The sequence below is a fragment of the Struthio camelus genome, chromosome 9 (genome assembly GCF_040807025.1).
Source record: "Struthio camelus isolate bStrCam1 chromosome 9, bStrCam1.hap1, whole genome shotgun sequence".
In the NCBI taxonomy this organism is placed as follows: Eukaryota; Metazoa; Chordata; class Aves; order Struthioniformes; family Struthionidae; genus Struthio; species Struthio camelus.
Window position 1 is genome coordinate 27,541,690 of NC_090950.1, and position 23,125 is coordinate 27,564,814.

General features: G+C 48.9%; 1 protein-coding gene across 7 annotated transcripts in view; it reads left to right on the top strand.

Moving 5' to 3' along the window:
- Positions 1-6,862: 6,862 nt before the first annotated feature.
- Positions 6,863-23,125, top strand: part of TNIK (TRAF2 and NCK interacting kinase) — a 204,632-nt gene continuing 188,369 nt past the window's right edge. For 3 of the 7 annotated variants that reach the window (XM_068955075.1, XM_068955073.1, XM_068955076.1), the window contains exon 1: positions 6,866-7,104. In XM_068955075.1, the coding sequence (XP_068811176.1) occupies positions 7,048-7,104 (57 nt within the window). In that variant the 5' untranslated portion in view covers positions 6,866-7,047. Of the gene's footprint in view, positions 7,105-23,125 lie in introns of all 7 variants that reach the window. The other 4 variants (XM_068955072.1, XM_068955074.1, XM_068955077.1 and 1 more) reach the window with 4 other exon arrangements.

A 23,125-nucleotide genomic window follows, 5' to 3' on the forward strand; every position in this document is an offset into this window, starting at 1 on the left:
AAAAAAAACATTTTCATCTAATTTAATGAGTCTGCTTTAAAAGAATGACATATATCCACAAAGGCATGAGGAAGTAAACACTCCGGAAAGAAGCCTCCACATAAAGGCAGTAGCAATCGGCTCAAACCCTGTCTTGGCTACCCAGACACTACTACTTTAAGCACTACTTAGTCACTATTTCTTCATGGTGCATTAAGCATGGCCAGTTGTTTTCTGAACAGCACCTGCTTTGGTCATGGACTAAGAGGAGGGAAAGCTGCAATGCTAGATTTGGAAAATCTATTCTGTGGTTTAACTTTTCTTTTCTTTTGCATGCAAAAGGCTTTTAACTTTTTCTAGGCAAAACAACAAGTATTCAGTATGTTTCCAAAAGGCAAAGGCATATTGCTCTACCTTCTTTGCAAAATAACACTTTTCACAACCCATAGCGAAACAACAATTATTAAAGACAAATGAATATCTGGAGAAATAAACATGCCAAGGAGGTTTTGAAGCTGGATTCCCTCCAGTCTCACAGGGGCACGTGTGCTTTACATATGAGCTTTTAGGCCTCTGAATACTCTGTACGTTTGGCCATTGCTGGAGCCCTACGAGACCTTCACAGTCAGAACCTTTGTGAACTGCAATGCACAGTTCTAGTTTGGTAACCCCTTTCCTGAAAAGAGATGTTGAGCCCCACCCACACCACAGGACAGATTATCATTAAAAAAAAAAAAAAAACCCTCTGCGCCTGAAATGTGTCTTAATTAACTGCCAACAATTTGCATTTGACAAAAGACAGAGCCTGTTTCTCTTGTTTGGTTTATCTCTGCTTAATGCCAGATGGGGGTGGCTTCAGGTCAGTTGTTTCCCAGACCTGGGGCTGTCTCTGGTCTAGCAAGGCAAGCCAAGAAAGAAGAATGAAAGAGAGAATCTAAATACTTGTTGGTTAGGGTAGCTCAGATCCAGGCTAATCAGCATTAAAACATATCAAGATGCTAAATAATTTTGATAAAAGGGACTTGAAAACTGATCAGACATTTGGAGCTGTGGAGAGGGTTGTAAACCAGATGTGTAAGAGCAGGGATTCTGGGAGAACTTTCCTGTTGTGGCAGGTGGGTGCAGGAATACGTTCCTGGAACGGGCTGGGAAAGCCGTAACACTGTCTTCCTAGAGGTTATGCACACAGATTTTTATCCTCAAGATCTCAGCAAAGAAGGGAGAAGTTAATATTCCTCTGCAAGACCACGGGAACACAGCTTGCTGGTGGCAAAGCCGCGCTAGATTTTCTGCAAGCAGAGCAAAAATGGGATTTTGATTGGTTTCTGAGCAGTCACAATTGGCACATTTTAAACAGCTAGAAAAGATCTGACACCATCCCAAAGAGTAAGATTGGGCTTTGTTGGTTTTTTTCTTTGCAGAAGAGGCTCAATAGGGAAGAGGTTAATTGGCAAAACAAAGTCCTACACTGCTAGTGTAGCATGTTCTAAAATAGCAATGTGGAACTGTGTTGCACAAATAAACAATGCATTAGGCTCCAGATAGTATACTCAGACTAATGGGAGACCAACAAAGACATAAATGTCAGCTGGCATCTGCTAGGAAGGCACACACTTTATTGCATACAATTCTGCTTTACTTAAAAATTGCAACTTGCTATTTAAACTCGGGTATTCTAGTAACTAATACAGCACTACTTCAAAGGTTATTAGCCCTTGCTACCCTGAAAAAGTCTCACCTAACTCATGCAAGCCAGATAGCAAGCCTAATCCACGTGAGCTAGAGTACGGCACTGAAAGCAGGAGCGCTTCTCCTAGCACCGCGCTGGCAGTGCAAGGGAGTATGCTGCTGTCCTCTTGGTGACTTTGCCCCTGGTGGCAGCCTCAAGAGAAGGCAAATGCAACGGCATAAAAGAAACATCAGCCTAGCCTTGGTGCCAAATATTTTGGGGGCAGACTAGCAGCTTGGAGGGGGTGCTGGAGGGGATGAAGCTCCTGTAAGTGTACAATCTACTGTCTCTCTATCTGCAGCACCCCAGGACTTTGGTATTTAAATGGGCAGTGCTGTTCCCTGGATATGAATCTATGGAGCTAGTTTTTTTCAAAGAGCCCTTGCTGTTTTCCCATTTACTCCCCCAATGCAGTGATTACAGGTTTTTGAGATGAACAATGCCGGAGTGAGGGAGCAATTAACTATTTAGAGGGGGTTTTTGTATAAAGCTTTAGGAAAAATCCTAGCAGCGGGGTTCACTCAAGTAGTCCTGCTCAGCTCCCAGGATGCAATGGAGAAACACTTTTCTCCCTCAAGAAAAACCCATATCAGCAGAAGAAGGCCTACCAATCAGGAAGTGATAATGAATTAGTTACACTGCATTTGGGAAGGTCAATAGATGCAGGTAGGACACATGTAGCCATTCATTTTTGAGTGTCTTTTAGCACAGCTGCATGTTATCACAGTAGCTTAGAATCCAATTCTTATGCATTTAACAGAGTATTAACTTTTTCAACATCTTCCATTCAGTTGAGGCAGAGTCTGTTGACTACTGCATTACACGTGGAAACGCTGGGGCAAACCAATCCGGTCTTAGGGAATCGGAAATACTAAGCTGACACCAGTCACGGGTCCAAGTGGTCATAGAATTATTTGGAAACAAGTGATCCACCTATGCTGGTGGAATAAATCATGCAATAGGGCCCAAGCATGCTTTATTTGCTTCATTCCTTCCCTCTCCAGTCTTTCAGAGAATAATCCAAAGCCCAAAGCAACTGAAGCTCTTGCCAACCAGGCAAGGCCTTGTGTGTCGTTTAGATTTACTAATTTCAACATATACCCCTTCATGATGTAATTAACACCAATGGCACGGTTAGATTACTAAATTTGGTTATATGCAGAGGTCAAATGAACTGGACGGTTTATTGGTGAGCTGATGTCCTTTAATGAATGAATCAAAAATACTGACCCTGACGTCATCAACCCTCCCTGCCAACAGCTGAGATTTGGTTTGTTACGGTGCGCCTGTTGTTCACTGCGGCTGACCAAAACTTGGGACCAAAGCCATCCTGTAGGAAAAGCTGACATTTTAGCATTTGCCTCCATTCCAAATTGGGATGAAAAGGCAAAATCGTGCCATCTGTCAGAGGATGGGAAAGTAAAAAGAAAAAAAAAAAGTGAGTTTGGTGAACATGGCCAAAACGATGTCTTCACACAAAACCGTGCCCACCTCCACCTCTAGGGAGGTAGAAATAGAGCGTGCGGAGCTAACTGGGGATATCAGGAGTCAAGCTCAGCGCCAGCTGTACCCCCCTACCACAGGTCTCTGCTTGGCGAGCGACGTGACCTGGAGTCGCCGCCTATGCGCTGCACAGAGCTGAGCGAGGCCCTGCTGCGGCGCGTCAGGTCGAAAGGGTCCCGGCATGTGGCAGGACGGGGCCCCACAACGATCCCCAGGAGGGCCCCGCTAGCTGCAAACACGAGTTAATGTTGAACCGACTCTCAGCAAAACATTTCAGGCCAACTCCACGGAGCGCTCTCTTTCGAGTCATAGCAACTCAAACTGCAAGACTTTTGTTTAGATGCTCCTGGCAGAGAAATGGTATACAGAGAGACACAAACATACGCCTCCTTGCAAAAAAGGTTAACGTATCAGAAACTTCATTTTCTATAGAAAAAGTTTCCTGCAGAAAGTGACTGACCAGCTCCAGTCGTACGTGGCCGGACGTCTCCCCATGGCCAGCGGGAAGGCCGGGCCGGCGTCTCCCTGCCGAGGTCGTGCTGCCCCGAGCAGCTGCCCATGCGCTGCGCTCGCCCCGGCAGTCCTCATGCCGCGCTGCCTCGAAGTCGCCGGGGTCTGCATCCGCCCTCCACTACCGTTTACTGCATTTCTTATGTTATTGACACAGAACGGTTCTCTACGTTTTCGCTGTCTTGTCACACAGAGGACGGACTGTCATGACACCATGGTTTAGCTTGGGTATAAACTTTGCATTTACACCGAGGATTGAGGCAATCTGTCTATATGCAGGACTGGGGCACATATTTATTTTGTTGGTTTTTTTTCTTTTTTTAATCCTTTCATGCTTCACAAATAAAACCTTGCATTCTTGAACGGAAAGCATATTGGAGAAAACCAATGTCCTCTCTCATTCCATTTGTTCTTTCCATTTCTTTCCCTGGGAACAATGAAAGCAGTAGGAAATCTTGCAATTTCTTTGGTTACTAGTTTCCAGGCAGTTTTGCTTTCAGCTTCCCAAGTATGAGCAAACATTGCAATATCTAGGTTTGAACCGACACAGACAACATCTGGTTTAAAAAAAATTCCATCAGCGCTACAGATTCAGGAGGATGCTCAGAAGCAATAAGGCTGTTCCCCGTTTTCCAAATGTATAATTATTTTACTGAGTTTAACATTTTGATCAAACTTGGCTTTTTAAATGCAGCCGAGGCCTAATCACTGTGAAGGTATAAAGGATTCATGGAGCAGGAGAAAGGGAATAAACCCAGCCACGCTGCCATCCCAGGACTGCACGTGCTGTGCAGTGCTGCGCACTTCACGCATTTCAGGGTAACTGCAGTTTCCTGACGCTCCAGCAGTTCACTAAAAGAAAAAAAATTGCCTTCTGCTTTGCCCTGGGAGTTTTGCAAACAGGAACGCTCTCGTTCCCAGCATCGCAGGACGACGCCGTTGCTCCCTTCCTCGGCTTGTGTCAGAAAGCCGTGATCCGCACTAACGCTAACGAGACATCGATGCAGTTGTGCAGGGCCGCACTTCCTCGGCCGGGTTTCGCAGGGCTCAAAAAACCGTCGCCATATCGCAGGCAATGAGCCCCGTTGTGCACTAGCCGCAGCGCCGAGCCTCCCTGCAACGGCACCGTTCGTTCGTGACGTGATTTGGGTTTTTGGTTGTTTTTTTTCCCCAAATGTACTAAGTGCATCTCCGACCAGCGAGCGTCAGAAAACCCCATCCGTCTGCCAATTGTCTCATGTGTAGGGTTTCCGCTTCCCAGATCTGCATATTGTAAGAGCCTGACACAAGCCGGCGAGAGCTGATGTTGTAAGTACATCTTCCATACGGTTTGCTCAAAGGCAACAGATTTTATATATATATATTTATATATGGCACCTGGTTTGGCAGAAACGACTTCCGAATAAGGGGAATAAGGAAAACAGTCAAAGCTGACTCTACCTAGCTAATTGCTGGGTTTGGGAGGCTTTTGGCCAACTGCAGTCCCAGAGACAGCGTAAATCTCTCATTCTTGCTCAAAAAGGGAATTAGATAGGTCAAGGACAGCTCGCGATACTCCTAAGCGCTGAGGGAAAGAGGACCCGAAATCGGATCTAACATCTGGATCCAGTAGGAGCAGGCCGGTTTCTTGGCCTGACCGTCCTGACGTGCACGAAGAAGAGCAGCCACCGCTTTTGGGTGGAAGGTGATGAGGCCCTTAGGCTTCCCAGCACCCAAGCGCTGCATGGGTTGGGTTCAGCACCTCGATTTTGGCAACTTGTGCCGCCAAGCTTTGCAAAGCCACGGCATAGCTGCTGCGGCACTGGCTGACGCTTAACCCCGGATTTTTTTCCGGCCAGGTGGCTCCAACGGCGTTGCGAGAGCCTACGCGCTCAATAAGCACGAGCGTGGGACTCTGCAAAGCCACGTGTCCCCGACTGGACTTCGGCGTCGGCAGCCAGCAGGGTCGTTCGCAGACATTATTCCCCCAGCCGCGTCCTTCGTGCCTTGCGTCGGGCGGGGGGAGGTCAGGAGAGCACCCCAGCAGGCCGGTGGGCAGCAGGGCGCGGAGAAACCGCGGCGCGCGCTGCCGAGCTTTCCGGGCCAAAGCCCTCGCCTGTCCCAACGGCGGGGCTTGGGGTGAAACCAGGCCGGGTGGAAGGTGGAAAACCGAGGGGCCGGTCACCTCAGTGGGGCGAAGCCTCTGGCCTCGGGGCGGAGGGAGGGCGCTGGGGTTGGGGGGCGCGGGCAGCCTCAGCTCCTGCCCGCCCCGGCCCCAGCCCGCCCCGGCCCCTGCCCGCCCCGGCCCCTTCCCGCCCCGGCCCCTGCCCGCCTCGGCCCCTGCCCGCCTCGGCCCCTTCCCGCCCCGGCCCCTGCCCGCCCCGGCCCCTGCCCGCCTCGGCCCCTGCCCACCTCAGCTCCTGCCCGCCCCGGCCCCTGCCCGCCCCGGCCCCTGCCCGCCCCGGCCCCTGCCCGCCTCGGCTCCTGCCCGCCTCGGCCCCTGCCCGCCTCGGCCCCTGCCCACCTCAGCTCCTGCCCGCCCCGGCCTCTGCCCGCCTCGGCCCCTGCCCGCCTCGGCTCCTGCCCGCCTCGGCCCCTGCCCGCCTCGGCCCCTTCCCGCCCCGGCCCCTGCCCGCCTCGGCTCCTTCCCGCCCCGGCCCCTGCTCGCCTCGGCTCCTTCCCGCCCCGGCCCCTGCTCGCCTCGGCTCCTTCCCGCCCCGGCCCCTGCTCGCCTCGGCTCCTTCCCGCCCCGGCTCCTGCTCGCCCCGGCCCCTGCCCGCCCCGGCCCCTTCCCGCCCCTGCCCGCCTCGGCTCCCGCTCGCCCCGGCTCCCGCTCGCCCCGGCTCCCGCTCGCCCCGGCTCCTGCCCGCCTCAGCTCCTGCCCGCCTCGGCTCCTGCCCGCCTCGGCCCCCGCCCGTGGCCGCCCCCTAGCGGGAGCCGGCGGCGCCGCCGCCGCCCCCGCCGCCACCGCCGCCGCCGCCCCCGCCCCGGCAGGCAGCGGCGCGGCCGCCCCCCGCCGCGCTGACAGACAGCTCCGGCAGCGCGCTCCGGCCGGGGAGGCGGCGATGCGCCGCCGCCGCCGCCGCCATCCCGGCGCAGCCCGCGGCGTGCCCTGCCCGCCGCCAGCCCGCGGCCGCCCCTAGCCGCCGCGCTGCCCGCTGCCGCGGCGGAGGAGGAGGAAGAGGAAGGGGGGGGGGAGCAGCGGCAGGGGCGGCTTCTCCCGCGGCCCCCCGCATGAGGAGAGGCGTTAAATAGCGCCGAGCGCCGCCGCGGCCGGAGACTGCCAGCTCGGTGGCGGCGCCGGGGCCGCCGCTGCTGCCGCCGCTGCCGCCGCCGGCGGAGGAAACATGGCGAGCGACTCGCCGGCGCGGAGCCTGGACGAGATCGACCTCTCGGCGCTGCGGGTGAGGGGCCGCGCGTGGGGCGTGGGGGGTGTACGTGCGTGGGGAAGGGGGCTCTCCTCGGGCAGGTGAGGCTGAGCCGGGCGCGGGGGCTGCGCTGGGCTGTGCGGCTGCCGCCTCTGCCCCGCTGCGCGCGTGTGTGTGCGTTTATCCCCATCTGTGTGCTCATGTTTATATATGTCTGTGTGTGTACAAGCGTGTGTGTATGTGCGTGTAGGTATATTGACGTGTGTCTGTGTATAGGTGTGTGCACGTTTATGTAAACGGGGGGGGGGTGTGTGTGTGGCTGTGCGTGAGCGTGTGCAGCCGTGTGTGCGTGTGCAAGGCCGGTCCCCCCGCGCCGCCTCTGCGCCCGGCCCCTGCGCGAAGGACACCGCGGCGCTCCCCGTCCCCGTGGGGGCTCTGGCAGGTGTAGAAAAATGAAAATAAAAAAAAAATCACATGCCTGGGGAAAAACCCCACGCCCAGCCCGCGCGGCCGTGTTTCACGCGTGTCGCCGCCGAAACGTGGCCTCGGTGCTGGGCTTTGTCCCTGCGCGCTGGCCGGTGGGGTGGCGGCGGTGGGGCTGGGCGCGCGGGGAGCCCCCGGGACGGCCGAGCCCCTCCTCGCCACGCTCGGTTAATAAATCACGTAGCGTGCACGCGTGTGCACACACACCCACACACGCGTGTGCGCGGCGCTGGTGCGGGCTGCTCCGGTGCCGCTCCGCGCCGACGCGGACCCGCAGCCCGTTTCTTCTCTCTCCATCCCTCTCCATTAGCTCTGCCTGCTCTTCACCTTCCCCCTCTGAAACAAAGCTTTCCTGTCGCTCTACCCTTGAAATGTCGGGCTTGGCAAACGTGTCAGCCTCCGTGTGGGCTGGCACTGTGTCCCCCCCTCCGCCACTGCCCTTGTTACGGTAACTTCCCCCCCCCCCCCCTTTTTCCCCTCTTTTCTCTTCATCCTTTTTGTCTTGAGAACAGGTAGTTGGTGTCGAGCGTGGGGAGTTGTTCAGAGAAGCGGTGTTTCATGTGGAGGTTGCAGCAAGACTGCTTATCTCAGCCTGCTGGAATAGATAGATAAATAAAATTAAGCAGAACCCGCTGAAGACTTACATAAGTGTATTTTTAGAAATATTATTTGCTTCAGTGAAAAAAAAGATGTCTATCTTTATTCACTTGCCCTACTTTCTTCCTAGTGAGTTTCTGGTTGATTAATAGTGTAAACGATTGCTCAGCGATTCAAGGTGTAGACAGGATTGGAGCAGGGGGACCATCCAGCTTGAAAACAGACCTAGAGCTCGTTTCCCCTTGTAGGTAGAAAGTGTCTTGGGAGAAAGGATACCAAAGTCAGTGGAGTTAATCCAGGAAAGCAGTATTGTTCGTGAGGGCAAGGGGGCCCTCTGCTTGACCCCGGTCCCTGAAAATAACTTTTTTTTTTTTTTAATTTCATTTGAACCAGGGAACCAGTTATTTTTAAAGATCTATCAGTATATGCTTAGTTTTTGTGTGTTTGTGGCTTTTTGATGGCAATGCGTACAAGATACAGTTTAGGTTTTGTTTCCTTTTTGAAAGGAAACGTATATTCCCTTTCTGCTCTCCCCTCCCCAACCACTGAGAGTGAACTCTGAGCAGAGACGTCCTGCTGCTCCAGGACAGCTCGAGGTGTGGGACCTGCACCCGACGACATGGTGAGATGCTAAGGATGGTCCTTTTGCCGTGTCCCCTTGCCTCTGCAGTGGTAGTTGACGTGGCTTTCCGGCAAGGCCGCTTCAGCAGGAAATAGGTTTTTCAAGTCCCGTTATAAGATGAGAATTTGGAGAAGCGGACGATGTTATTGCCCACCACTGAGGTGTTCGGAGGAGGATATGGGAGCCCGCTAGAGCGATGGAAGACACCGCAGCGCTTCCTTGTCAGGAAGCAGCTTGTGTCGCGTTAGCCAGGAGCTCAAGATCAGCTCAACTGGTTGAGGATGTTCTGGTGTGAACATCAACCCTGAGCCGCTCCCTAGTGCTGCCAAGCCGAGATGAGCTGCTCATGCCGACATGGAGTAGCCGTGCGAGGCTACAGGGCTGCAGTAAGGCAGCTGCTGCTCACACTGTGGGGCACAGAGCTCTTGGGATTTGGGGTGTCCCACCTTGCCTTCTGCCTCAGGCCAGCAGCAGTCATGCTCAGGGCTCAAGGGAGCCCTGTGCTGTGTAACCTAAAGGCAAGAGACCTGTTATGACACTTTTCCTTTAAATTACGAGAGATGTGTTGGTTTATAAGTGAGACCAGAATAGGGTCTTAATTTGCCAAGGAATAGATCTTCTTCTAAACTAAGCTCGTTTAGCACTTAGAATAATTGTTAAAGGTCATAAATTCAGCAGATAGGGTAAGAAGCATGAATCATTCCACAGGGTCTGAATCAGAAATCAATAGTAAATTTGCTGCCTGAGCACAAAAACATGGCAGTGAGGAGTAATTCCACAAGCCTTGCAAAATTTCATTTATTAGGAAATAGAAGTGTCACGTTGCTGCTGCTTTGTAGATGAGTCTGGATGGAGGAGACGTTGTTCTGGCTGCCTGTTTGAAAGGGTGAAGGATGGCTCTATGAAATGTTGTAAGCAGGTAGTGACTCAAAATCTGGCTGAAGGGATGATTTGTTCTTAATACTGGGGAAGAGAAGCGCTTAGGCCACTTATCTCCAAGTCTGAGTCACCAAAATGTTCCAGGAGGCTGGCTTTGATGAACAACAAGCAAATGCATATAAATAAGGTGGACCTTTGACTATCAGTTTGTCCGGTCCTGTGCTTTGGCTGCCTCTGTTTTCCCAAGTAAGAAAGGTGTATCGCCAGAGCTCCAGCACAACTGCTAGCTTGCAGAGCAGGATTCGTAGAATTGGACTGAAAGGTAACATAAAAGCTAGCACTTTTTGTTGTTTGCTTGGCCACACTAGAGTTTATCTCGGCCAGGGACCTATGCCCCACCACAGCAGTGCATGTGCTTTGCATCCCTGCTTCTTGGCCAGGAACAAAGCACTGAGTTCTGATTAAAATGCATGGCCTGCTGCACCTAGTAAGCATGCCTAGGGCTCGCTCCTGCCTCCTTTGCTACATATTTCCATCAGTCATTTTATACTGTGCTTATTGCCGTGGTATCCAAGTGTCCTCATGTCCGTGGAGAGACCTGGGTGTCTGAGGAAGGGCAGGATGAACCCTTCACCATCAGAATAACCCTTAAAATAGAGATCTTCCGGTGGCGGTGGTAATGAGGATTGTTAATGTTGTAGAAAACTGTAATTTAAAATGATGAGGCCATTGAACAGGTAGTGCTGCATATTATGCTGACAAGGGGATAAGATAAACTGCATTGTGATGTTCTTTCGTATGGCCTGGGAGATATTTTTGCTAGTCCACTCAGCATGTTTAATAGCCAAATGACCTGGTGGTGCTATTTGCAGAATAGTGCTCAGCACTGGGATTCGCACAGGCTGCTGATCGTTGTGTTTGAAAAGCAGGTTTTTACAATAAAATAAGAATGTGCATAATTAGCAATGCAGTGGGCCATGCTCTCTGGTGGTAAACGCAAAGCTGATTGCAATAGGAGAGTGACCAGAAAGAAGAGGCTATTTTTTGGTCTTTCCTTTTTTTTTTTTTTTTTTTTTTTTTTTTTTGTCCCAATGAATGCAAGATCCTGTTATCTTTCCCTGAAACCGGTGGCTTTGATCCTTCTAATATATTCAGCTTTTCCCCTGCCATGTCCGTTTTGCAGAGAGAGAGGGCCTCGAGCTGACATACAGGCAATGGCAGGGGCTTTTTTACAGTAGCCACTGCAGCTTGGTGAGGTTGGGGCACTTTGCCTGGAGTCAGCTCTGGTTGTGTGCAAGGTATGCCAGAGTTTTTTTGGGGCCTCCGGGAAAGGAAGCATGGGTGCTGGGTCCACTTTACTGCCTGGAATTTAAGGGATAAAAGGAATTTAGGTGATAGCAAGGCTCTGGGAGGAAGGTCTTTATTGGTGAGCTGATAAGCTCCTGAGGCGAGTCGGGCTCGGTGCAAGCACACCCTCCTGCTCATGGCTATTCTTGTCTGCTTGCGAACAGGCTCTCGGAGGGCCCCAGCTTCAACATGGGGACTTGAAGGGTTCATCTGAGTTATGCAGCTTGGCTAGGGGTGTTTTTACAAGCTGGGGAATTTTAAAAGAGCCTTTTTGAAGTAATTGTTTTCATGTCCCTCATGTACCTGGATGTTGCTTTGTTTTGAACTCATTAACAAGACCCAAGCCTTTGTTATTTACTTTCACAAAGTGCTGACCATGCACTCTCTGGAAATTGGATCCTGAAATCATTAGTTGTTTTGGAAATGCCTGGCCCTGGATGCTCAGGCTTGGAGAGAAGACAGCACAGAATGAAGGAGCCAGTGGGTATTAGTTGTTGCTGGAAAGAATTGGATGAAACCCAAAAGTGTCACTACTGTTCCTTTAGCTTTGCTTTGTATAGAAGAGAAGTTTCAGTGGCTATTTGTTTGCATTCATTGATCTTTGTCAATGAAGATGAAAGCTCTAATATTAAACAAAAAAATGCTAATACTGACCTGTTTCCAGAACTTCATCAGTTCATGAAGTATATCAGAATCATTAAAGATTTAAGAGAAATTCTAATGAGGCATGAACACTGCAAAACACAACTCAGAAGCATTATCCTCTCAGCGTTATGCTAGGTGTCCTCTTGCAACACCTTTTTAAAAAGCTTTGTAGCCCAACAGAATTTGGTTAACTTTTGCAAAGGTCACCTTCGTGGACAGAGGAACAAATGTGATTAGCGATGACTTTTGGGGAGACTTAGAAGAAGCCATGAAAAGCATGACACAAAACTGTCTCCTGTCTGATCCTTTTTACCTGTTTGGTTCCCCCCCCCCCCCCTATTTCTGGGAATTGTGCAGCCCAGGTGTTGCTCTTGTGCAGTTTTCCATGTCTCCTTTGTGCCTCACAGCTATGAGTGCTGTGAGGCTCAAACGTAGCAGATGCCCTCGGGAGTTCTGTGGCATTGGCACTTGAGTTTATCGCTCTTCCTGATCTTTGGCGATCTTTCACAGTAAGCTAGGTACGGTGTTTTGGAGAGTCGCACTGTTCTTACTAGTGCCATGTATCTGCTCATATGCACTGAACTCTGCGCTGGTCAGCTATCAAAAATAGTAATACCCAGCATCCACAGAGCAGAAATCAGTGGAGTGCTTAAGCCTGAACTTATAGCAAAACATGTGCTTAAGCAGGTTAAAGTATGAGTACAACCATTTTGTTGAATTGAGATTGGAGGTACTAATGAGGAAGGTATTTGGTTGGTGCGCATATTTAAAATACATGTCTTATTTCTAGTCCGTGCAAAAGCAAATAGGTAGAGGAGAGTTCTGTCATTGCTATTTGAAGGTAACTTTTATCTGCCAAACTCTAGCAAAGGGAGTGGTAAAATTTGTACAGAGTGGAGGGAAACTGTTCCCATTCAAACTGTGTGTAAATCTACTGAAATTAATCACCCTTTTGAGGGAGCGGTGTCCTTGGGTGTCGTTATTCCTGAGGTGCCCGGTCATGCAGAAGGTATTGTCACATCTTGAACTCTCAGATTCGGAGATGCTCTTGGAAACCCTTGCCTGACTCCCTCTAATGCATCCATGGTCATTTTGCAGGAGTAATTTTATGTATCAGCACGAGGTCTCTGCCTCAGACCTGCAGACCAAGGACACAATATTGATCCCTGTCTGATTTCTTCATGCCTAAAATACAGTTGAAGAGAATCCAGCTGAATTTTCCACACTTCTCCCAGTGAAAAAGCTAATAACAGGCAAAAAGGGAGCGCAGTGTGGAGGAAAAACAATGGATGCAGCGCACAGAGGATCTGCGTCTGCTGGGGTGATCTAGTTCTCGCACTGTCACAGGTCCGTCTCTGTTTCTTTTGTATTGGTGGAGGGTTTAGTAAAAGCTGCTGTGGGTTTAGTTTCTGGTTTGTCGTCAAGGGGCACAGAGGAGGATGCTGAGAGTTTGAGACCTGCCTCTTAAATGCAGCTTTTCATTCAGAGGTACCCAAGGGAAGATAAACGCCGTTTCCCTCCCCTCTCGCTATCTGCCACAGATGGGAAGAGGAGTGCTGAGTTGTGAAGAGCAACCCGTTGCAGAGCTGCATGGGGAGTCAGCATCACTTCCCCTCGGGGGGCTGTGACGTTTGCCCTTTCCCCCGCGGCAGTGTCAGCCAGGTCTGCTTGGCGGCCCCCCTTCTCCCAGGAAAAGTGCGGGGCCTCCATCGCACCAGGTCTGCGTTTCCTAAATGCTCCGGCATCTCCTTCCTTACCTTTTACGCAGCCATTAAAAGCAGTCCATAGGCTGCAGGTTGAAAACCACTCGCCTGCACGGTTGATAAACGCCGTTAAATGGGGGGTTGTATTTACCATTCATAAAGGCGGTAGCTTTGATTCTCCTCCCTCCTGCCCCATCCCTGTCCCCTTCTCCTGTCCCCTTTTGTCACTTTGAACTACGGCTGCACATTGAAACCGACTGGCTGTCTGCTCTCTCCTCAGGAAAACAATTTATATAAATGAGGTTTGACGTTCTGCATGTAAATCACTTGCTATTGCTAAGGGAGGATCGGCTAAAGAACACAATCCTAGGAAAACAGAAACTCCCTCTCCGTCTCTTGCTCCTCTTCCGCAGTGGTTTCATGACGAATCCTGCAAGGGGCTGAGTGGCCCTTTCCCCACCCAGGGATGAGTGAGGATGCCCAGCATGTAGGGCTGAGTCCTGAGGCCTTCCTTGTTTTGGTTTCCCCTTTGCAATGACTTGTTACTGAAAGGAGAGGCAAACGAAGTTGGAAAACATTGATAAGTTTAATTGTAACTCAGTTATATCTTTCTGCACGCCTGATTTTGTTTTCTAATGGTGAAGGCTTGGAGAGCACAGAAAAGCTTTCTCCCCTTTGATCTAGAATGTTGCTTTTTGATGTTAATTTTCTGCATTGCTTGCCGGAAGTTCAAGGTTTTGTATTGGCAGTAAATTATAGATGATTGTAATCAGGGCAGTCACTACTGGAGTATCTGGATGCATCTTGTGTAGTTGAGAACCAACATTTCCTCCTTCCGTAATAGGTGAGCAAACACAGTATTTACTGCACGGCGCTCAGCTGACGAGTTTCCGTGAATCCAGCAGAAGGTACGCGCTTTGATAGCCAAGTCTCCTTGCTCAGGAGAAGTCTATCAGATTTTAATGGATTCTGGCAACCATACCCTCTTTCCAGTACCTGAGATTGGGGTGGTTTGCGTGGTCCCATCCTTCCTACATATCTGCTCAGACTGAAAGCTCCCATGGTTTCTGGCAAATGCAGAACCTGCTTAGTTGGTGCAACAGCCTGTGAACAACGAGTTACTTCTGAGTAAATCCTTAATGATCTGAGTATAATGTCGTCTTGTCTTGAGCACTATCACTGCAGCAAGGGTGGGTGGATGTGTTTCTGTGCGTGTGAGTGCACGTGTGGTTTTCAGCTTCAGCGTGCATGAAACCTTTTGTTACAGTTTTTGCTTGTTTCCTCTAGCAATGCTGTTTCAGAGTCGAAAAAAGAAATGACTTGTTTAGCTCTTTAGTGACACTTTTTTAGAAGCCAAGGATATTGCATAGGACATGTACTGCTTTATAAACTAGCAAAGAATCAAAAATTTAATTTATGTAGCTAGACGCTTTCTTTTCCCCGGTTTAAAAATTCCGTTTGCTCCTAATTTTGAAACTCAGCAGGAAAAAGCCTACTGCCAGCTGAGTCATGTGTTCAGTGCATGACAGAAGTGACTGTTTGGGACCGCGCTCTTAATCTGCTAGATGGAGACTTTAGGATGTATTAGAGGCGGTAGAGCCTTTGCTAAGGAAGAGATCGCACAGCTTGAATCTAATAAAATATGTCTAATAACTGCTGTAGCATGCTACAGAAATACAAGAGATCAAAGCTTCAGAGGCATTTATTTTCATAATTTGTGGGTCAGATCCTTGCAGGACTAATTGGGTGCTGTTTGATGTCCAGGCAACAATAGAAATCTCCCTGAAAATCGGAATACATTTGCCTTTTCCTTTCTCTTTAATATGCAAGCATAAAAGCTTGATAAGATTTTGAGATAAACTGGCAAAAGGAAAAGTGCTGATCTCTTCCCTACCTCGCTGCCATGTTTCTTAGATTTATTGCAGTCTGAGCCGTATGGTGACCAAAGCAACTGCAATTATCTGGTCGCTGCTGATCCTTCTGTGGTAGGTGCTGCATGAGCGCTAATCCTGCTGGTTATTGCCTACCGTACTTCTGTTCACGATACCATAAACAGAGATGAAACCAGACAGTCAGCTTTGCTCTATTTTATAGCCTCTCTGCAGTTGTGGCTCTCCAGCTTGCCTTGGAATCGGAGGCCCATGTGACATCTCAGCTTTGCAGGTGGTCACCCGCAAAGCAAGTTGGATATGCTGTGTACTTTGTGAGTGCACTTACATATTTACATACGCAGAAATATTAAAAAAACAACTTACTAAGTGTGGATCTCACAACTAAGTGGAGGTAGGTAGGACAGCGTGGTGTGCTGCTGTGCCTATGGACAGCACAGCTTATGTGCCTGTATATGGGAAGACCTTTCTCAAAACATAGGGCAAAATTTTCTGACCTGCTCACTTAAGATAAGGTACCTAGCTAAAAGTCCTGGCTCCCCAGAGTCAAGTGTCCGCACGTTGATATTGATATGGATGACAGAAGTTTAGCCTCTTTGAAATGCAGTCCTCCCTCTAAGATGCATAATGTTACTGAAACTTGCAAAAGCTGACCTAAAATGGTAGGTCAGGATGTGGAGTGGAGTTCTGTGAGCTAAAAGCAGCCAAATTAGGGATGAAGAAGGTGTATAGGAGAAAGAGGAGGGATTTTTGGAGGAGGGAGGAGAAAAGAAACGCTACTGAAAAGTCGGTCTCTGAAATCAGTCAGAGAAATAAATTAACCATTTAATTTTCTTCTGTAGAGACCAGCTGGTGTTCAAGGTTAGCAGGCATAATCTAGAGTCATAAATGCCTTTACACAGAGCTTGGATATGGATGAGGTTGAAAGAGTTTTCCCATGTTATCTTACCATGGCAATCAAAAAAGCAGAGAGGAAGGGAGAGACCCTTTCTCCGACACAGCCTGGGGAGGAAGAGGTTGCTGTTCCCATCTTTCCAGCTGTCGCTGAATAAGCCATAGAGCTGTATTTAAACGCGAAACCTGGCTTGAAAGGAAGGGGCAGTACACTTGTGTGTGTCTTGCATTTTATCTTCGCACTAAATATTCCTGGTGAGTGTTTGTGTGGGAGATCCTTTTCTGTGTCTGCAGATGCCGCCCTTTTGGGGGCAAAGGAATGTGGATGTGCAAGGAAAACAGTGTTCTTGGAATAAAACCAGAGGCCAAGGCAACAAAGTTAAGAGCTTCAAATGCATATTCTGTCTATGCAGACCAGCTGTCTTTGCTGCAATAAATCTTCAGCTTTTACATATTGATTAGCTTCAGTAAATACTGTGATGACTCTGCTCTTCCTATTGCTATTCTGTAGGGATCAGTGTATTTGTATGTTTGGAGAGGCTGTAATAGCTAAATGGGATTCCAGTAGTGAGAGAGGTTTACAAATGGTCTCCAAAGTGAACCTCTCAACCACTGTGACTATTCCTGCTCCCTGTTTGAACATCTGACTGCTATAAATACAAACACAGAGTGCTCTGCTGGTGACCTGGCTGGTAATGGGCATGTTTTCTAATGGACAAAACTGTTTCCCAAGCAGGGAAAAAAAACTGTGCTTTTCCCTGGCAGGGATGCTCTGCCGCTCTTTCTGGATGTGCTGTTTGGGGAGTTGTGTGCATGAGAAAGGGCTGGAGTACAGCAATGGAGAGAAGGGCCTGGAGTTTTCTTTAAGTTGAACGATTGATTCAAAATCCAGCAAAACTCTGAAAGGTAAAACCTTCTGCCTGCTCAACTCCCTGAGGTCCCCAGAGTCAGAGGAGTGCCAGAGCTGGTGCGTGTGGGACTGTCCAAGGGCACGGGGCTGGTGCTCGCCATGCTGAGCTGCTTCAGCTGTCCAGGACCTGCAGCGTCGGAAGCTGAGATCCCTGATGCCGACAGGAAGAGCGGGAGATGTCTCCAGAAGATACCTGGGGGGCTCTGAATTCAGTGCTGGAAATAACTCCTGGCTTGAGTTCGGTAAAGCTGCTTAATAAATAGCCCCATGGAAACATGCTTAGCTAGCTGTTGTCTTGAAACGACTCCTTTCCTGCCTATCCTGACCAAGCGTGTAACGTTGTTCCTGTAGTAGCCGTGTGTTGCCCGACATAGTTCGAAGTAATGCTGTTGGTTGGGCTTTGCCCCTGCTCTTGAAGGCAGTGATGTGTCATGGCAGCCAAAAGGCAGCTGGATTCAAGCACCAGCCCTCTGCAGCGCACCCTGCACGTGGATCTGTGACCGCAGCATGGAGACTGCACAACAGCGTGTTTCTTCTTCAGTTTCTTTATTTTGGACTCGTGGAAGGCTGACATGATAAGGTATGGAAAGAGCAACAAAGTGGAAGGAATAGCTAATATCTGTTACACCCTGTGGAGCAGTGTGTGCACAGGAGGTGAAACAAAGAGCTGCTTGGTTCGGACATTAGATGCCATAGCTGAAAATGCATCCAGGTGACTTCCCATTCGTGTGCCCGAGTTTTGCTGTGAAGCTCTGACTATGCTGCAGTGCAAGAGCTGTTCCAGAAGTAGCTTAGGCCACGAGGTGAAAACCAGGCTGCTCGGGAGACGCTGGATGGAAAGATATCACGCAGCAGGTGTAAAATTAACATAACAATATACCTTTAATGCAACTTGAAGGAAATAATTGAAGACTAGTTGTTGCTTATGATGGTGACCTCTGCCAGGATGACTCATACTGCAATATAATATGAGTCACTTGTTAAGGATGGCCTGTTAAGGAGAAAGTGCCAAATCCCAGTAACTTCTTCAGAGCGTGTGATATAAAAGCCAGGATGAAGGGTATTCAGGATATTGTTGCCTAAAAATAGTTGATGCTCTGAAGGCACCTTTACTTGGCTCTTGGGGACTCAAGCATGAAAAGGCAAAGGCCCTGAGAAGAAACACTTGTTCATTGGCCTCTGTTAAAAAGAGCTTCCCAAATCAATTCCTAGCTTTCTGCCTTAGCGCTTATGTTCTGTGGCCAGGTCTTCACTTGCAGTGAGGGCTTGGCCAGGGGCAGTCTCCTCGTAAACTCATCACCTGTGACGTCTGCTGCGTGGTTACAACGTGAGAAGCTTATGGTCATAAGCATGGTAGTGCTCCTGTAATAACCGACCGAGTACTCACCTGTTAATCATTTATTAGCTGTCTTAAATGACTCCTTATATGAATTAGTTTTTTTCTTCAATGAATGGAGCTTTACAAGGCACAGAGGAAAGCAGGAGCCTGGCACTAAGGAGTTTGTGGCCCTAGGCGTAGAGCCAAGCAAGAAGTACTAGGTGTATTAGCTCCTGGGCACAGCCCTGAGAGCCCGTGCCTTGGGCACGTACTTCTGTGTCACCTTCCTCTTGTCCCCTGTGCTATGCGGAAGAGATGGCGAATGAGGACACCTTGCTTCTGGGAAGGGGTTTCATCTGCTTCACGATATCTCTTGCCCTCTGCACCTTGTGTGTTCACAGTCCAAACCTGGCTGCAGGAGGAGTTTCTGCTGCCTTACCCAGTGCTGGCAGGGTCCTAAAGCAGATAAGGACGTAATGACTACTAAGGGCTGTGAGGGAAGGTTGAGGCCTTCAGAAGACTAGAAGGAGTGGATGTGAAGGAGGAAGGCTTTATACCTGGATGTTGCTGTCAAGGCAAGCTGAGTATCTGAGAAGCAGACCAAAGGATGTTGAATGTATGAGTGGTCACGTTGCAGAAAGTTACTGTGTAATACTTCAGCAGCAAGTCTCTCTGGTAAAGAGGAGGAATGGCTCTTCCTGAAAAGAACTTGCCAGTGCAGTGGGACCCAAATCTCCCTATAAATCTTTTTGTCTCGTTCCCCTGACAATTAGCATCTTCTTCCTTAGCAAGTCTCCAACAATAGTATAGTGGTCCTTTTGCTGTGGCAGTTGGGGAGCTGTCATCATTCCTCTCTTACCATTCTTGTTCACATCAATGCCAGAGATGACCCACACTAAGGAGACCTTTTACTCTCTGGTAGAGCAAACCTCTGGTAGTTGCAAGCTTTCAGTTGTCATTGAGCATCAGCAGTTGGAGCCTGGCTGTCAGGTCCTCCCCAGGGGTAAACGCCAGACCAGACCTGCGGGTGTTCCTGGGAGAAGATCAGGCCTCTAGTTCCTTTGCCATGAAGGAAGTTGCAGTTGCTATGTGGTAGTAGAGCATTACAGACTGAAGGACAGCTGGGCAAATCCAAGGCTGGCTGCTTCTCCATCACCGTCTTTCGAGTGCTCAGGCCTGGGAAGGCCCAGCAGTCTGTCCTTCACATAGAGACCTACACTTCTGAGGTGTTTCAGCTCAGTCTGAGAAGTGAGGAAATACAAGCATCAGGCTTTTTGAATAGATGAGAGTTTTACTATAAAATATGGTCAGCTCCTGAGTGGGGTTGATAATGGGCAGGTTATTGCAGACACTGTTGAACTTGCATTTACTTAAGTAACTGCTGCCAGGAAGCCATGGCTTGTGAACTAAAAATAGGTTTGTCATCTCTATAGTCCAATATGTAAAACAAACAAATACCCCCAAAGTACCCACCAAAAGCAAAGCAGTGCATTAGCGAGGGAGATGTGGCACAAGTTCAAAGCTGGAATCACTTTCCCGAGAGCCTTTCACAGGAGGCCATCACTTTACTTTCATGTGATCTCTTCCATACTGTTGGTGTAAAGCAAGTGCCTTTTCAAGCACTGGCCAGCAGAGGAAATGTCCTCGAGAGAAGATGCAAGAGTCCTACCCGTTATCGGAACTGAGTAAAACTGCTCTAAGCTAATCTGCCTGCCTAAAAATAGAAGTAGTAGTAGGGGGAGGGCCTGTCTTCTGCTGTTCATTTGCCCTTGGCTTGCATGACATTTTGTTGCTCTATACTATGTGTTTTGTAGGTGAGACTGTCCTGGTCACACAGGAGCAATTCATGAGGGCGTGTCAAAAACCACCGGGGAGGAAGACCTGGTGCAGGGTTCAGTAGTTTACTCTCAAAGTACAGTTATGCAGATTTATTTTTTTATTTTGCTGCCGCTCTCAGTTTCACAGCATCTCTCTTGGGTATTGAGATGTGAACTTGAAGCCTCCTCAGAGGCAGGGCTGAAGAAATGGCCTGAAGGGAAGCAAGCTGCGGAGTAGGATCCCTGGTGCTGCAGGATGGTGGGTAGCAGGGGCGTCCCTTGTCCGTACACCGTACCAGGGAGAGATCATTCCTCAGCTAAAGGCCGCAGCATATACTTTGAAGTAAAAAAAGAAATCTCTTGTGAGACTTAATTATTGTGTTATTGTTACTGAGCATTAAAACCCAAGTTTTATGACTGCCTTGTGATATCAGCATTTATATTCTTTCTTCAGTATTATGCAAGCAGCTCACCTTGTGATCATGAAACACTGAAATGTGCTTTCTAACACTCACCCTCTGTTTCTCAATGACTCCATAAAAAACATCTTCTGCTTTCCGTTAATTATGGAACAATAGGACATTCTTCTTTTCTTTTTTAAAAAAGAAGGGGTTTTTTGGCAAGTTATTGGGCCAGTTGCTCCTCTGAGACCTTGCTGTTCCACATGGCTGGATCAGTACGGACATTCCTCCTGTCCTTCACTGCACTGCCTTTTGCCACTCAGGGCGGAGGGAAGCGGGAGGTTCCACCTGGGAGCAAGAGCGTTACTGTCCTGGAACTGGATGCTGTCCCAGCTATCACAGTGGCTGTTGCTGCCACTAGTGCAGTTGAAGAGGTCTCCCTACAAGGTTAGCTGAGGCGATTAGGAAAGGTGGGAGCAGGACAGGATGGGGTGGATGGCTGACTGGCCAATGCTACTGCTCCACTTTCTTTTGAACTTCAATTTACAGCCACACATCAGGAGATGCATACCTCTTTGCAAATAATAATAAGATCCCCTGTGAGGAAAGGAATGTTCTGGCAGTCTTATAGCAGGGGAAATCAGGATGAGGAAGGGTCAAGCATCTTGTCTATATTCACTGATGGAAGATGAAGCTCTGGCGGAGTTGGGAGCAGAAGTCAAACCCTCTGGCCTCTCATCATGTTTCGTAGTCATTAAACAATGCTCTTCTAAGATTAGATAAGGTGTGGTTTTTGTGTCTGCATGATTTGATGAGCAAGTTCCTTTCAATAAATGCTTTTCTTGTATACTTGCTAATTCAAAGAGCAAGGTTTTGGGTGTTTGGAAGGGGTTATTTTTAGAGCACGTTTCTTAGGGGAAAAAAATCAGACAGTAAATTGATAGTCATTTTTGCTGATGGTTTCATTTGTAATTGGCTGGGAGCTTTACAGCCAACCAGACTGTGCAATTTCTGCAGCTTACTTCTCCAGCTCAGTAAAACTCCTGTGGCTGGTGAAGCCTTCTCCAAGTTGGAGCTCTGGCTTAGTTGAGCTTGCCTCTGGAAGTGTGAGCTACCACATGTTGAGGTTCAGCATAGTGTTTAGCGGGTTTCCTGCAGAGCACGTCAAGCCTGTTTGAGGAATGAATTGTTTGTCCTCTCCCATGTGTTTCCCAGACACTGGCTGTTTGGGTGCTGTGTGCTGGTGGGGTTTCCCATCGGGAATGGAGAGGACACCCTGTGCTCACTGTGTGACCTAGACTTGTATTACCCGTCACCTATGTATGACTCATGAGCTGTGCTCTTGGTTGTGTAAACTAGTGCAATTTCCCAGTTGTTGGTGGAAGTAGGATGCCCCCTCTTTTAAAAAGAGTTGATTTAAAATCATGCCTCCTTTCATACTGTATTTGATCAATGGGAAAGTATAATCTGTGGAAATTGTGGTCCTTATGTAAAGAAGTCCCATGGAGAAATGCTCAGCTTCAGTCATTTGAGGCCAGGTTTTTACCTTAATGGCTCTTAATTCCAGGGCACCCATCCTGAGGGATCAGCACGTAGCCCGATTACTCACAGCGAATGCTGCAGAGCAGAGCTGGGAGATCAGAATTGTATTTTTTATCTCTTCCTGTTTTAGAATAAGTGATACGGGAAACCAAAGATATGATACCCAAGATGTGATCATTTCTGCAGGCAATCTGCCCTAAGTTTTAGTATTATTTAACAATTTGACAACTTTGACAAAAGCAAGGTGCAGTGTTGGAGTTTGTTGGGGCCCTGGCATATACGCTGAAGGTAATAGGGTCCTGCTTGAATAGTGGGGTCCTTGGGGTATCCAGGTGCAGAACAGCAACCTAATCTTCTTATGTATTGCAGGAGCATTTTACTTGATGTTATGCAAGACCCAGAGCAAAAAACTGGCCCTAGCTTCAAAGTACTTGCAGACTATGGAAACACTGAAAGCTAAACTGGTTTCCCAGTGTAGTGGAATATTCTTTCCCAATACATCAGGTCTTTAGAGGAGAAGAGGATTCTGAGGGAGTCTTGATCTCGTCATTTGTCTTCCTACCTCTAGGCTAAGACTATGAGGTGGACTGGTGTTCAGCTGAATGCGTGCTTGGGTTGGCTGCCCGTGAAGACCACTGCAGCTGCACCTACCTCTGACATGGACAGAGAGCCTAGAGAGACACTGGTGGGGCCAGTTGCGTTTGTTGTATCAGATGAAATGACACTGTCTGGTAGGTGCTGTAGACAGCTCTGCTAGGGTTTAGGGTGGCCTGGCAGAATGCCGGGACACAGCTGTGTTGAATAACTCCTCTGGTAGTCCTTCTCTGCCCTGTCTCCTCGGGACTTTGTGCAGAGAGTAAATGATCTCAGACTTGGGGAGGGCAGTGGACATGGGCGGATTGACTTGCTGAGGGTGAGACATGAGGAGAGAAGCTGCCTGGAAGTGACACAAGCAGTGTCTTTGGTGCTAATATATGGAAAATTTGTTGTGCTATTTATTTTTCTTTCCA